Here is a 16,898-nt window from a genome sequence, read left to right as displayed (position 1 = left end):
CTATAAGAAGTTCATTTACCAAGTATGTAGCTTGGTTTAAAAATAAATCAAATGCTGAAAGAGGTCTTGGGAAATACATTAAGTTCATGGCCCTAACTCACACAGTACCTATCTTGGGTAGACTAATGTTTATCCTTTTCTCCTCAAGATCTCTAGAAAAGGAGATGCTCTAGATTTCAATGTCTTAGGAGGTCTTCTCAGAGTTAGCCAAAATTTAGTAACTTAAAATGCAGATTTTTTTTTGAAAGCAGTTCTATACTCAAAACCAAGTGCACAGAAATACAGATGCACAGAAATACAGATACAAAGAAACTGGATCCAAAAACACATTCATTTAGAAAAATGGCAACTACAAATTTACTTATTTTTTTAATTTTTAGGCAATTGGGGTTAAGTGACTTGCCCAGGGTCACACAGCTAGTGTCAAGTGTTTGGTCTGAGGTCTGATATAACTCAAGTCTTCCTGACTTCAGGGCCAGTGTTCTATTCACTGCATCACCTAGCTGCCCCAACAAACTTAAATCATATATAACTTTAACTTAGCTCTTGGGGTAAGAGCATAAATATTCTTTTTCAAATATCATTTATTCACTTGTAGAGTTGTGATATGAAGTAAGACTACTTAAGATATTTCAGTTAAAAGGAAATTTTTCTCTCTAACTGCTCCACCACAATTTGACTCCTGAACACGAAAGTGTTCTACAAGATGTAAAACTTAAACATTGAGTTTGATCAGACAAGAGAAAAAAAAAAAGAGGCTTATTGGATTGTAAGTTTAAGAAAATCCCCTGTAATGCCTTCAGTCAGTTTTATAGTATTAAACTACATAAAACCTCCTCGCATTACTGATGAAAAGTTTATATGAATCTTCAATTGAACACATTTTCACAAAAGAATTTTCGAAGCAAAAGAATTAAACTTTTTCGACTACATAGTCTGTATTCCATTAATGCACAAAATTCCATATGATAAAAATTTAACTTAGGGGCAGCTAGGTGGCGCAGTGGACAGAGCACCGGCCCTGAAGTCGGGAGGACCTGAGTTCAAATCCAGCCTCAGATGAAATACTCAACACTTACTAGCCGTATGACCCTGGGCAAGTCATTTAACCCCAACTGCCTTTAAAAAAAAAAAGAAAAGAAAAAAATTTAACCTAGCTTTAAATATAACCTAATTTTTTAAAAAAGCCAACAGGAAGGCAAAAGGTTGAGCAAATAAAAACTAGAAAATAAATTCCTTGAATCTTATTATCTTTTTTCTAATATGTGTGTTTTTTTAAATGAGAACAACAATCCTTTTCTTTTTTTTAACTCTCTAGAATGTTTTCTCTCATAACTCCCGATTTCTGTTACCTCTTGGGGCCAAAACTCTCTCCCCTCCATCAAGTCTTCCAAATAATCTCTAATAATGTTTGTCTTCTGTAGGAACAGACCCATAGAATTGGCAAGCTTCAAGTCCTGTCCAACAATGGAGTCTTCCAACTCTGAAGCCGAGAACAGACGAGAAAGGCCAATCCCTACTAGTCCAGCAACATAGTGACAGTACTGTAAAAAATAATTTTTTAAAGAGCTACAGTAAATTCTTTGTTATTCAGCACTGTCAGTAAATGCAATGTTATGATCAAATATCCTTGTTAGCAGAAACTTATACTGAGTTCATATCTTTAATGAATTCAAATTTAGTCATAATCATCATTGTGAAGAAGATAACAAGGAACTAACAATCAACAGATTTCTATTTTAAATAATGGCTAAGAAAAATTTTATTTGTATAAGCAAAAAGTTGGTTAAAAAAAACCACATCTTTTTTCCCAAACTGTGGGAAAACCACTACTATGATATACTCACTCTCACACTCTCTCTCTCATCCTACCCCAACCCCCATCCCTCCACCCCAAAACTATCAGAAGTGAATAACAGCCAACGTAAAGTAGACTCCAAAACATACCACAGAAAAGGCAGTCAGTAAATCACGCAAAGGGCAAACAAATAAGCATTCTCCCTGGCTAACATTAAATACAAACCTGGAAAACAGCATTAGAAGGCACACTGCAATAACAATACAAGCATGGCATTCAATTGCAAAGGAATTTGGAGTTAAAAGTATAATAAAATTAGGCAGTGCTATGGAAATTAGAAGTAAAGCTACCTAAATCCATATGGAATACAGTAAAAGGAGGATTGGAATATAGTACTAGTATTCATGTGACTCCAGCACTATGCAAAGGAGAAAAAAGTACAGGCAATTTTGCTATAATGCTTATTTTGAAAACATAAATTTGTTCCAACAGAATTGATATATTAAGGGAACATTCTGAGCATAATACATACACAAAATTGCATTCAGCTGAATCGAGCTGTGTACGAACACATAAAACATACACATGCACATGCCTCAAACATCCATCAGCTACCTCACTCCACTATGTGTTATCCTACAAGGTTGTGTTTTGCCAATCTTTCACATCTGTAAACTTTATTATATAAAAAACACTCATTCAATATCTTGTTTATTCAAGTGCTGAGGATGGACTAAAGATGGCTACCTATCAAGAGTCAAATCTTGTAATGTAAAAGCTATGACTGTTTCCCCTAGGTTCATAATTCTCTTAGACTCTATTCTAAAACAACTTATTTTGCCTCTCTCCTTTGGATAGCCATTACTCCCTCCTTGTCTTTCCACACCTACTTCTGGAGCTACTTTCCACCACCCCTTACAAGTTTTAGAAGAAAATAAAAGGGGAAGGAGGTGACAGAAGAGAAGAAAGCTTCATACAATTTCTCATTCCTTTAGTTCTCTGCTGAGAGCCAGGAACACACTTATATGTTCCACAACAGGATTAGCATTTTAATCTATTCTTCAAAAACCAATAGCTTCACACTGATTCCAGCACCTGGAGTTTGAATGAAACTTGTGTGAAGGGTGTGACTGGAAATTAGTTAGAAGAAGAAGCAACACAAATACTTGGTACTAAACTAGTAGAAGAAAAATGTGAAAGCCACTATTATTACCCCTATCACCACAGATTAGGAAACCAAGGCAAAAAACAATTTACCTATCATCACACTGTAACTTATCAGTAGATCTCAGTAATAATTAAGACTTCTAGGGGCAGCTAGGTGGCGCAGTGGATAGAGCACTGGCCCTGGAGTCAGGAGGACCTGAGTTCAAATCCAGCCTCAGACACATAATACTTCCTAGCTGTGTGACTCTGGGCAAGTCACTTAACCCCCATTGCCTCACTAAAAAAAAAAAAAAGACTTCTTGTATAGTCTAATGCTTAGATGCCTGAGCCACGCTAAGCTACATCAAATATGATCAAATAAATACATAATATCCTCAAGGCATGAACAACAACATGCAGAAATCCATTTTTGAGATGTTTTGACTATTATGATTAGTATGTGTAACATATACACATATATTTAAATATATATTTAAAAAGTGTGTGTGTAAAACAGGCACATAACAAATAGACGCTGTCAGTTTTGTTCCTAGTCCTTGGCACTGGGTATAACCACTGTTCTACAAAATGTCCCTTGACACACATAAAATATCACTAACCTTATCCCATTCCTGCACGGAGTTCACTTTCTTTTCCAAAAACTCTGCCATTCCATGCCCCATTTTTTGACAAATGTCATTAATCACCACTTGATAGCTGTCCGCCAGATTTCGAAACTCTAAGGAGACCTGTAACAGAATCCATAAAAAATAGAAACCATGAGAACCAGCATGACACTTACAGGGCAGAATGTGTAGAAATGACTTTTGGAAATAAGAATGATTATTAAAATAAGAGTTCAACTTGGCTCGGCCTAAAGTTTCTACACATTCAAACACTCAACAAAGTGATTTTTCCAATATAAGGTATCGTAAATGACAACTTCAGATACACACACACACACAATTTAAAAGACAATACCTTTGGCTACATGCTATTAATTCCCATATTTAAACACCATTAAGCATGGCATAATATTTCCAATTGGAATTAAAATTTTGGATTCTCTGCTTAACCTCACTTAAAAAAAATCCACTTGACTTTAGAGCACACCAAATATCTTTCTTTCTAGATTGATATATATTCTAATGGATGAATAGTTTAAAGTAATGTTTCTGGTGCTAATCTCAGGTTGGTTTGTTCCTATTTCAGACATTTAAAAACACAGCTGAAATACTTATAAACAATTTGCACAATAGCAACATGAAAAATTTGCATGTTAGAAAATATTAACAGATTATTTATCCAAACTAGAAAATAGTAAATAGACCCTGTTTAAGCAATAACTTGTACATACTCGGGCTGTGCCTATAGGAAAAAGGGAATTTTTTTTGGTTTTATTTTAAACATTTGGACTATTTGTGACAAATAATTTTCTTTCAACTGGAAACCCCAAATAGATCATGAAACCAGCTCAGTTTATTCAGTCTTTCAGGAGACATGTATCTCAAGCCAGTCTCCAGAGTTGACTCTTGCTGCCCATGGGAATAAAATAGGTCTATCAGGTTCACTGATTCTTCCTGCAACTATGCTTCTCCAGTTTTTTCCTAGCCAAGACAGTCTATTTATAATAAGGGAAAAGTCCACAGGAGAAAGGGCAGATTAGGAACAGTTTCCAAAGTAATACTGTTAGGATGGGGTTCACTCATTCCTGAAAGTAATCCTTTCCTTTACATCATTACCTTTTTAGCTCCTTATATATGTCAGTCAATTCAATTAACTTTTAGTAAGCAACTATTATATACAAAATATATCTTGAGAAAAGTGACAACTGGGATTGCATGTTTACTCTAGAAATCCCAATCCAATCAAGCAGTGAACTGATGGATAACATTAAGTATTCCTTAAATACAGCCAAGACCAGCATTAGTCTTCAGTTTCATATATGTAATTGTAGCACAAACAGTAAATATATTAAGGTCAAGAACCCTGTTTCCTACTTCTCTTTAATTACACACAGTACCTAATAAGCTCAATAAATATTTGAATTGAAATAGGGTTTTTCATCCAGGAGGTATATATTTTTCCTAGAATTCTTTTTCCTGATTCCTAGTTAATTTTATTTTTTCATATCTTTATTTCAGCGAGTATTCAAAAGAAGCTGAGAGGTAATGAAAATTAGTTGCTTCCAGACTACAACACAATGTAAAGATCTCAGCTTTATAGCACATTTCCCCTGCTTTCTCTTCCTGAAGGAACAAATACAACAAAGTCAGGGATAAAAATTTACTTACATGGCGATCAATGAAAACACTGGTAAAAGGCTAATTCCTTGTAGGGATCTTATAACTGATAAAAACAAAAGCAATGTTCCTCTGGGCCATAATTATAGAAACAATTTTGTTACATTTTACTTATTTGCAAAGCTGCCCTAGAGAATACTGTGCAATCAGGGTGCTGCAAGCTCCAAACATATTTTATGTCCCACAACTGAAGAGGTTAGTAAATGTCTTTCTAAGAAATTAACTCTAAGATGTTAGTATGATATTGAACTGTTAAAAAGGGAAGGTTGTTTGACAGGCATCCATGGAGAGAGAAATGGGAAGATTGTCAAGTGAGAAGTATTACTAATGTAAAAAAAAAAAAAGAACATCAACAAAACTTTCAAAAAGAAAGAAATTCATGTGAATAAAAATTAACATCAAACTGATCAGCCAGTGTCCTAAGAAACCCACTCTAAGAGTTGGTTTGCAAATTTTGTACTGTTCTATGTGTTATGAAAGCAATAAATCAGTCTTCCAAAGCCAATCAGAGGAACCAGGTTATGTTCTATAATCTCCTCAGAAAGAATACAAATAAGAATATAACTAATACAACACTGCCATATACTTAATTGTTATTATTGCACACTCAGGAAATGCTGTCATAATAAAGAATGGTGGCCTGCATGGAGTCGAGAAAAAAGAAAGATCCTAGAGAAAGAACATCAGTGTTTCTCTAACACTGCTTAGGAGAGAGGATGCTGTTTCCAAGCAACCAGTAAGGGTTCTATAAACAGAATCATCCCTACAGAATGGAAATTCAAACTATCCCAATGACGCAAACTTCCCTTAAGACAGTCTAACTCTGGTTGTTTGAACCGTACGCTTGTCGACTTCGGATTATTTTTTTTTAAGTTGGTCTCCTCAGTGGATTTACTCACCAAAAAGAAGCTCGCAACATGGTTCAGCATTAGTTCTCTTTCTTGGTATGATAACCTCTACAAAATAATAAACTGGAAATCTAGTTTATCAGTCCAGCTTGTGAGTTTGTCTAGTGTTAGTCAATTCTAGAGAGCCTAATCACCAGTAGGTAAACTTATAAAAATGAGTCTCTGAGCCTGCAAAACTCCAAGTCAGAGTGGTCATGAGGTACACGCTCCCCAAAGTACTCATGCTACCCCAGCTGCTCTCTTTCACAAGGTCACTGTGTAGAAGTTATCTACTCCAACTCCCTCATTTTAGATCTCTTCTACCAGAAAGCAGTTTGGAAATAGTTAAACACTATATAAAAGAAATCCATCCCCTACTATATGCTAGGTGCTGGGGACACAAAGACAAAAAGTGTAATAGCTCCAACCTTACAGACATATTGTATAAAATATGTTCTAGCTCAGAGGTTCCCAAAGTGGGTGATAGTGCCCCCATGGGGTGCTGGAATGATCCAGGGGGGTGGTAGTAGTTGGGTGCAATTGCAGGGCCATTGAATAAAAATAAGGGGGTGGTGGAAGCATAAGGAAAGAAGAAATTTTTGAAAAACTGTTAGTACACGTTTCATCTGTTATCTAACAGACTTAAAGTCATATTACATTATTTTCCAAATAAGCACACAAAGTGCAAGTTATAACTGATCAGTGGTCAAGTCCACTGACAGGTCTTAACAAGCAAGTGTTGGCAGGTGAGTGTATAGTGCATTGTTGGGAAGTCCAGCATGGACCGGCAGGAATATATGCATGTAATGAATTGTTTACAATACTATATGGTTACATGACACAATACTCCATCACCAAAATGTCAATGCAAGAAAAAACCCCACAAATTTACAATAAAATATTAAATTTAAGATGCATCATTTTTATTAAGATTTAAAGAATATTTCAAATTAAAAATGCATCATTTTGTATTTGATCCTGGAGGTGACAGGGAGCCAATGAAGTTTAAAGTGTCAGGAGAGGAGTGGGAGGGGACAATCTGACCTGTGCTTTAGGAAAATCACTTTAGTGGCTGAATGGAGGATGGACTGGAGTGGGACAGACTTGAGGCAGGCAGCTTCTCTAAGTATAAGGTAATGAAGGCCTGGACCAGGGAGGTAGCACTATCAGAGAGAAGGGCAAGAGATTTGAGAGATTTGTTATAAGCAAAGGTGAAATCCATAGGTCTTGGCAACAAATCGGATACAGGAGGTAAGAGACAGTAAGGTGTTCAAGGTGATACCTAGGTTGCAAGCCTAAAGAGCCTGGGAGCATCGTGTTCTCCTCTATAGTAAAAAGAAATATAAAAAATAGAAGGGAGGGTTTTCAAGGAGAGGACAATGAGTTCAGTTTTGGACATTTTGAATTTACAATATTTCCTGCACCTCTAGTACAAGATATCATACAAGCAACTGACAATGTGAAATTGAAGGTTAGTAGAAAGGTCAGGGCAGGACTAGGTAGATCAGAGAATCAATAGCATAGAAACAGTAATTAAGTCCAGGGGAGATAATAAGATCACCAAGTGAAAAAGTATAGAAGAGGGCCCAAGGCAGAACCTTGTGGGACACCTATCATTACAGGGCATGACGCAGGTAAGAATTCAGCAAGTAAGACTGAGCAGTGTTCTAATAGGTAGGAGAACCTGGAGAGAGTGATATCTCAAAATAGAGATAAGAGAATATCAAAGAAAAGAGGGTGATCAGCAGTGTCAAAGGCTAAAGAGAGGTCAAGGAAAATGAGAATTATCTGGCAACTAAGAGATAATTTGCAACTTTGGAGACAACAGTTTCAGTGGAATGATGAGATTGGAAGCCAAATTGTAAGAGGTTTCAAAGAGAGTGAGAAGAAAGTGAAGGCCTTTTATAATAAGCTATCAGGAAAAGATTAATATAAAAGTGACAAGACGAGACCTACAGAAGGGGAGGTGAGTAAGAAGGGAAATACTTTCCAGAAATAGGGATAGCCAGTTCGAAGATATGGAGAACAGTGTACCAAGGAGCACCATGTATGAGTAAGAGTAAGAAAGCCCGTTTTCTAAAGCAAAAGAGCATATGCATAATAAGACTAAGAAATGGTATATGTTTGATCATGGCCATAATAAGAAGTCACTGGATTTTACTGAGTTAAGGGGGTGATATGGTTGGACCTCTGTGTTAGATTTTCCTAACACTTTGACAGATGTACTGGGTATATAGGAGAAGGGGAAAAGAAAATGAGGGAATAAGTATTTACAAATCATCTACTATGTCCCAATCACTGTACTAAATGCTTTTTACAATTATTATCTCATGTGATTCTCACAATAATCCTGCAAAGCAGATGTTATTGTCCCCATTTTACAGATGAGGAAACTGAGGCAAATAGAAGTGACTTGCCCAGGGTCAAACAGTTAAAAAATATCTGAAGCCAAATTTGAACTTAGGTCTTCCTGACTCCAGACCCAATTGCTCTATCCGTTGTGCCACCAGTCACTCTGAGACCAGTTAAATGTGAACTATTATTTCATCAAGAACAGGAAATAACTATTCTTTAACATATTACAACCACCATTTTTCATATCTCACAGTTCTATGATCACAAGCAGGCATTAAATAAAAAACGAACAGGCAATGACACTGGAAGATGACTTGGGGGCTATACCCCAAGGAGATCAAAGAAAAAGAACCTACTTTTACAAAAATATTTATAGCACGTCTTTTTGTGGTGTCAAAGAACTGGAAACTGAAGGGGTACCCACCAATTGGGGAATGGTTGAACAAGTTACAGTGTATAAATATGATGGTGTAATATTGTGCTTAAAAAATGATGAAGGGGATAGTTTCAGAAAATCTGGGAAGACTTTTATGAATTGATGCAAAATAAAGTGAGCAGAACCAGAAGAACAATCTATACAGTAACAGCAATACTGTAAGAATTATCAACTATGAAAGATTTAATAACTTGGATCAAAACAATGATCCACCATGATTCCAAAGGACTCATGATGTAAAATGCTATTCGCATCCAAAAGAGAAGGTAGACTCAAAAATGCAGACTGAAGCACATTTTTCCCCTTCTTTATTTTTCTTACTTCCTTCCACTCCCCCAAACAGGGCTAATGTGGATATATGCTTCAAATGACTTCATGTGTAAAAACGGGTATCATACTTCTTGCCTTCTTGATGGGTAAGGGAAGGAGTGGATGGAAGAAAAAAATTTAGACTTAAGAGAAGAATTTTCTTCTTTAAAAAGAAGAAACGCATGGCAAAGAAAACAAAATCAATATGTATGAATTGTGGAATGGCTAAACAAATTATGGGTCATCTATGCAATGGTATATTACCACACCACAAGAAACAATGACTATGAAGAATTCAAACAAACATAGGAAAATTTACACGAACTGCTGCAAAGTGAAATAAATAGAACCAGGAAAACATAGTATGACTATAATATAAATTGAAAAAAAAATCCTGACTGCTATGTAGTTATAATGAAAAAAAAAATCATGCAGCACTTTTAATGATTCCAAGCTGCTCTTGACAAAAAACTGCATTTTAAAATCAAATTTCCTATTGGTGGCTGCAAGTTATAAAATAAAACAATTTAGAGAGAATAAAAATTATGGATAATCTAAAGGACAATGGAAAGATGTAGATGCTGATTAAAGTAGCATATCTTATTACAGTGGTGCCTAGCATACAAGAATAAAAATATCTCTGATCAGAGGATGTGGGCTGGCCATGTAGCTATAGTAAGCTATAACAGAAGAACTTGAATGGTAAACTGCTACTCAGGCAATGTTTAAAGACCTGAAAGGTCTAACATGCTGAAATGAAAGATGAAAAATATTAAAGCATAAGAAGGTATGAATGGGTGGCCATCTATTCCACTGGAGGAAATGTCCACAACTGAAGTACTTAAGTATAAAAAATAATCAATTTTCTAAATGTTCAAAGTTCAACTAATTCAATGTTAGCTATACATATAATGAACATACTAATGTGGTAGAAGTTCCGTACTCCTTGGGTTTAAGAGGGATGGTCAAGTCTTTTAGTTAACCCAAACCTAAGATATTATGGGTACATAAAAGGATGTATAAAGAGATTAACAAAAGAAAATCTAGTACTGCCCTAGTAAAAGAAACACGTAACTTCTTTAATATTTTATAACCCTGTTCCTTTTCTTCAAAAATTTCTCCTGACACAAGACATTCAAATTTACTTCCAGTTGTCATTTCACCCCAAATTCCTTTTCATGTTACCAGACTCCTATGGCAATCTAGTGAAGTACTATGGACCTATTTGTCAGAGTATTTTTAAATGCAGAAAATAAAATACGTAAGATTATAAAGGAAACCACTCATACTGAAATACAGTTAGCAAAATATTTAAAAACCAAAAAAGGTTAAGAACCCTTGTCCTACAGCTTGAATAAAAACCCAAAGGATTTGAAATTCCACAATACAGAAAATGACTTGCGATCACAAAAACAGTGACTCAAGAAAGAACCAGGAAAAGAATTCCTTAAAGTAACACAATTTAACCACCTCCACATTTTAAAAGTACATTATCATTGGAAAATATCTCATTTTAAAGAATAGATATAATCCTAGCCTTTGGTCAACATACAGGAAGTTTGAAACTTGAAATAAGAAAAAAACTGTATATATAAAGTATCTGATGATATCCCCATTTCCTGCTGCCTTCTTAGAAAATGTTGTTATTCTGTCACTGGATTTCCCTCCTACTGGAGTTTTTCCATTCTTATCCCAAAAGCACTTACCTAAAGCTGTCATGCTTACTAGGCTCAAATAAAGTGAAGTTCAGAAGGTACTTGACACCCAGGAAGGTACTCAGGACCATTAGTACAAACATTCAACTATGTAATTAAACAGGCTCTTGTGGCCTGAGAATTTATTTAATATTAATTTTATTGTTTTTAATGGGAAAAGGACATTTTGGTAAATTGGGACCTGCCCTACTACGATGATAAAAATCAATTCTGAACCCTGTATAATTTCTTACAGAGTTGGTTCATGCCTTTGGCAATTAGCTAGCAACAATGAATCATCTATCAATAAACTAAAAGGATTATTTTTAGCTCTAATACCGTTGAAAAGTCCTCTAAGACTTGCCGATCCTTTTGATTGCTTTCCATATACCTCCAATCTGGCTGGTACAGGTAAGAATGAAAATTTTGCAACAATGGGACCTTTTTTTCCATACTGATTGTCATGTCATCTTCCACAGTGTCCAGAGCTCGAAGAACCAGGTAAAATATGCACACAGCATTGCTGGGGGGGAAAAAAGAGAGATAAAAATATTTATGTCTCAAGGTATTGACTGAATAAATTTATCTACTAGGCATTCCACAAGCTACAAAATATTGCAATGACATGTCATATATAATATTAACACTATCATTTAAAACAGTAATTTATTCAAACCTCACATAATATTTAAAAATAATTCTTTGTTTTAAGAGATAGGAAAAGGGATACGATGGGGAAGTATGGGCAATATAAAAATAAAAAATAGCAATAAAAATCTGAGAGAGGGGAGTTGGGAGTGCAGACAGAAAGCAAATGAAACAACTCAGATTTTGCCTTATACCCAAATAGGCAAAAATAAAGAAAGACAAACTGTTAGTGTTGGGGCAGCTAGGTGGTACAGGGGATAAAGCTCCAGCCTTGGAGTCAGGATAACCTGAGTTCAAATCCGACCTCAGACACTTGACACTTACTAGCTGTGTGACCCTGGGCAAGTCACTTGACCCCAAATTGCCTCACCAAAAAAACAAAACAAAAAACAAAAGCCTGTTAGTGTTAGAGAGGTAGAGGAAATACACACATACTCATATTTTTGTTGGTAAAGCTACAAACTGTTCTAATTCTTCTGGAAAACATTGTGAAATTATGCTAACAAAGTTAATAACTGTATTTAAGAATAGCTAATAGCTAATACTTATATAGCACTTACTATGTACCAGGCACTGTGCTATATGCTTTAGAAATATTATCTCATTTGACTCTCACAACCATTCAGGGAGGTAAGTGCTATTATTATCCCTATTTGATAACTGAGGAAACTAAGGCAAATATAGGTTAAGTGACTTGCCAGGTTACATAGCTAGTAAGTACCTGAGGCTGGATTTGAAGTCTTCTTGACTCCAGGTCTAGCATACTGTCCACTCCAACACTTAGTTGCTACTGATTCTGCTGCTGACCATATGCCCCACAGCAATTAAAGAAAGAAAAAAATGTCTCATACATACCAAATATTCATTCAGCACTTTTTGTGGTATACTATGTCCTACACCTATACATGGTATAGCAGAAAGAGTACTAGACTGCAGTGCTCAGAAGGCACAGATTTGAGTTCTGACACCACTACTGATTACTTATAAAATCTTGAGCAACTTGCTTAATCTCTTTCTAAGATTTAGTTTATAAAGTGGGGAAAATAATACTTACTTAACATCCTTCCCATAGTGGCTATGAGGCTCAGATGAGACAACGTATATTAAGTAAAAACACTATGTAAATTCAACTCAATGAACATTTTTAAGGGCCTGGGGGTAGGGATAGAACTTTGACCCCATGGGGGAAAATATCTAGTGTTCAAAACTACCAATAACATGAAGAAGAGGCCTTTTTTTTCTTCTGAGAATGAAGGTTTCCACATAGCGCAGTTTAAGCACATTCTCCCCATATGCAGCATGCTGGCTATCTTTTGGCATGGCTGTGACACTTGGTTTGGAAAGCACATAGGCAGGTATCCTCATACAGGCCAACCAGAGAGGCTTCACTTGCCTCCTGCAAAGTACCAACTGCTGCATTCTGGAAGCGCAGATTTGTTTCCAAGTCCTAAGCAATTCCATGCATCAAACACTAATGAGAAGTTTATTAATCTTAAGTGGGTTTCTGATAATGCCTGATTTCACAGAAAGTCACAGTACCCAGCACGTAGCGATAAGGTTTCTTTACTCCTTCACTAGAGGGAGCACTCTTGTGAGAGACTGCTTTATCACCAGGGGATTTACCAGCAATTTCCTTGGAATAAGTCATGTTCCTGAAACTTCTTATACATCTCTCCCCTTATACCTTTTCTCTTGTGTTTTCAATGAAATGGAAGAATTCCCAAGACAAAAGAAGGGAGAACACTTCAAGAATAAGAACTAGGGCAAACAAAGGTTATCAAGGTAGGGAAATTACTGGGTGTCTAGAGAAGGGTAGGAATCATCCATTTTGACTGAAGCACAGAAAAGATTAGAGCAGAGTACTATGAAATTAAGGCTGATTACGAAGAATGTGGAAAAGCATGGCAGAACTTGTAATAACTAACACAAAGCAAAATAAACAAAACCATGAAAACAATTTAGAAGTGACTAAACAATGTAAATGGAAATAACAACAACCAAAAATTCTCAATGGTTTTATTTTATAATCACAAAGCATATTCAGAAAAAGAGATAGGAAAGTGGACATGTACCCTTTTTGCAGAGGTGAACATCAGAGCGAGTGGGGGCAGAAACCTCAAATATACTTAAAGATTAAATTGATGCTCTAGTTTTAGTGAACTGCTACTCCCCCCCTTTCTTTTTAACTCTTTGTTCCTCTCTGGGGAGGAGATGGGATATTATGGTAATGAGGGTGATGTTAAAAAAATATATATCAATTAAAATTTTAAAAGAGAGGAGCAAGGGAAAAGGAAAATAAGTAAACAAAAAAGAAATGTCTGTAAAAGTAGAAGGTCAGATTCGAAGGGCTTATGAATGCCTGACAAAGGAGTAAACATTTTACTAAGTAGCTGATAGAGAGGCTTTGAGCAAATAACAAAACTAAATCTATGCAAAAGCAAAGTAGTCTGGTAAATGTGTAAGGGAATGGTTGGACAATGAAAAAGACAAAAGTAGGAATATCTTTTAAGAGACTACTGCATTAGTTCGAGCGCGTGATAAGGTATTGAGAGATTCTTGAAGTGCCTGAAGCAAGGATTCACTAATGTTCAGTTTTGGAAAACTGGTAATCCATGTATAATAGGTACGAATAACTTTCAGCTAACCAAAATGGTAATTTAGAAAGTAAACTCCTTTAAGACAAGGCCTGTTTTCTTTTGCAGCCTCAGTGTAGACAGAGTGCTCTATACATCATACCCCATTTAACAAATGTCTGCCAAACTGAATTAACTTCTTAATTATTTAGGTAAGGAGGGAAGAAATTTGATATGATTTTCAAACATATATGTTAATACTGAAGAAACATAAGACTCAAAGACAATTCAGAAAAAGGACCCCCCCCCCGCCTTGAAAAAGCAGTTAAGTCCTTCTTCAACAGTGAACTTCTTTCTTCATGAGTTGTGTTTGGTTTACCAATCGGCACATTTTATATATTAAGAATCAGATCACAGAGAAAGATCTCAAACTGAACAAAAGATAAATAAACTTTGGATGTCACATAGTCAAGGTCATGAGTGCCTCCTGGCTTACAGCCCCCATCTTTACATGCAACAACACCTTCTGACTGATCACCATGTGAACATTTACAATCCACCTAAAGTTTTCTTTGTAATTAACTGTACCTGTATTAGTTTTCCTTATTCATGTGTATTGATTCTAACTGATTAACAACTGGTTGTCACCACTAGCCCCACAGAATCAGTTATATTTAACTAAAAAGAAATATACACAGCACTAGCATACAAAACATTACAAATACTTTGCAGTCAAGAAAATGAGATATAAAGGGATTTTAGTTTAAACATCGAGCATGCACACAGAGGTATTGACCAAAAAAATTAACTTACAAGACCTGCAGAAGTAAAACTGCCACTGCCCCCTAAAAGTGAACTATGCCAGGCCCCTTTTCAAACTTCATCAAATGTCAAGTTGCCTCAAGGGGCATTCCTATGAAAAATGTGGAAATTTCAACTCTGGACACTTTTATATGGGTTGGTAAACAATCTAGACAAGACATGTTGCACAAAAGAAGGAATACTAGGCTGCATTCAAGTCAACTCTTCACAACAACCTCAGTTCTATCTTACATAAATCAGATGAGTCAACTACTCCATAAAGGAGGTTCTCCTTCCAAGAAGTACACAGTAGCTGATAGTACTCACCGCAGCTCGCTATCAAGTGCCTGGATAACTGCTGCAAAGCTGCGGCTCGTCTGGTTCAAATACTTGTAACAAGTTTTCAGGCCATCGCTGAGAGTGTCCTGTGGACAGAGAAGACAGGTGGAGGTGGAGGTGGAAGTAGAAGTTGAAGAGGCACGGGGCTGGGGTAAGCGAGAGATAGTAGGGGGCCAATAACATACTCCTTCCCCTCTGCACCAATCCCTACTAGTAGTCCAGGGGAAGAAGGCAAAGACATAACAGCGCTGGGAGTTCCCGACCCCTATCCCAGAAGCCCTGGGTGCTGCTGCAGGAGTCAGCCCCAGTGTGAGCTTGAAGAGGGCCCCAGCCTTGGTGCAGCAGGCAGCAGCCATGGGAGGCGGGGTTCAGTGCAGAGGCAGTCAGGACTTCCTTTCCATGGCTCCACGATCGACAGACTAAGAATAGGGAGGCATTGACTTCCCAACCCCAAAACAAACACAAACTCCCCAGTTTTGGCCAGATAAACAGCCAAAGAGCCCTGGGACACCCACTTCCACTCCATGCTCCGCCCCCACACGTGGAATAACAAGTGGTCACTTCCTTAACCCCTTAAAACCCACTGAAGAACCTAGCACTCCTAGTTCCTTTCACTTTAAACTTTAACAATTACCTCCTTATTAGAAATTCACAGATTTAGAGAGTTTGATGGGTCCTTAGAGATAGTTATCTAATACAACCTCCTTTACACAAAAGGAAACTGAGAACCAAAATAGGTGAGTTTTTGCTGAGGGTCACATATTTGGACCCAGGTCTCACAACTCCAAAACAAGTGTTAATTCTATGGTACACCATAATGTTATTCTCATTAAAAAAATAATAGCACCATAGAGTATTCTCAAAAAGTTCAGTATTTCTTGAATAATCTATTTCCTTAAGCTTAGGTACTGCAGCTGCTACTGCCTACAAAATAAGATTTGAACTTATCAGAAAGGTGGCTATTCCTGTTATAGTACCTGACTACCTTCCCTTTTTGACTACACTGCGGGCTGGTCTTTTGCCTTCTAAGGAGGGGGGAAAGGTAGGAGGGAAAAAACTTGTAACTCAAATTTTTTTTAAATGAATGATAAGTTTTTTTCCACATAATTGGGAAATATTTAATGAAATAAATGAAAAAATATTTAAAATAAAATCCAAATCCATTGTTCATTCAAGTACATAGGGATGGATTTCATCTTGTCTATAACGTCTTATTAAAGGACCACAGATGAGATGATTTGAAAACACTGATTAAAATAGCACTGACGATAACTTAACAGAAGCTGTATGTTATCTGGGAATATATCTACCAAGATTTACTCAGGAACTACATGAATCTAACTACAAAACATTCTTTGCAGAAATAAAGACAGACCTAAGTAACTGGAAAAACATTAATTATTTCCAGTTATGCAAAGTCAATATTATACAAATGACCATGTTACCTAAATTTATTTATTCAATGCTGTAAAGCTACCGAAAGAATATTTTATAGAACTAGAAAAAATACTGAAGTGCATATGGAGGAACAAAAGGTCAAGAATCTCAAGGGTAACTGTGGGGGAAAAAAAAGTGGGAAGTAAGGGGTTATAGCAATACCAGACCTTAA

The 16,898-nt window shown here is 36.4% G+C and overlaps 1 protein-coding gene across 3 annotated transcripts in view; it reads right to left on the bottom strand.

Moving 5' to 3' along the window:
- FDFT1 (farnesyl-diphosphate farnesyltransferase 1) overlaps window positions 1-16,898 on the bottom strand; it is a 33,986-nt gene that overhangs the window by 9,706 nt on the left and 7,382 nt on the right. The window contains exons 2-5 of one of the 3 annotated variants that reach the window (XM_020985347.2): window positions 15,278-15,375; window positions 11,268-11,451; window positions 3,565-3,693; window positions 1,353-1,544 (exon numbers count right to left, since the gene is read on the bottom strand). In XM_020985347.2, the coding sequence (XP_020841006.1) occupies window positions 1,353-1,544; window positions 3,565-3,693; window positions 11,268-11,451; window positions 15,278-15,375 (603 nt within the window). Of the gene's footprint in view, window positions 1-1,352; window positions 1,545-3,564; window positions 3,694-11,267; window positions 11,452-15,277; window positions 15,795-16,898 lie in introns of those variants that run through there. The other 2 variants (XM_020985340.2, XM_078149737.1) reach the window with 2 other exon arrangements.

Source organism: Phascolarctos cinereus, unplaced genomic scaffold, assembly GCF_003287225.1.
Source record: "Phascolarctos cinereus isolate Bilbo 61053 unplaced genomic scaffold, phaCin_HiC Scaffold_2;HRSCAF=192, whole genome shotgun sequence".
Lineage (NCBI taxonomy): Eukaryota > Metazoa > Chordata > Mammalia > Diprotodontia > Phascolarctidae > Phascolarctos > Phascolarctos cinereus.
This window is presented reverse-complemented; position numbering and strand designations above follow the sequence as displayed.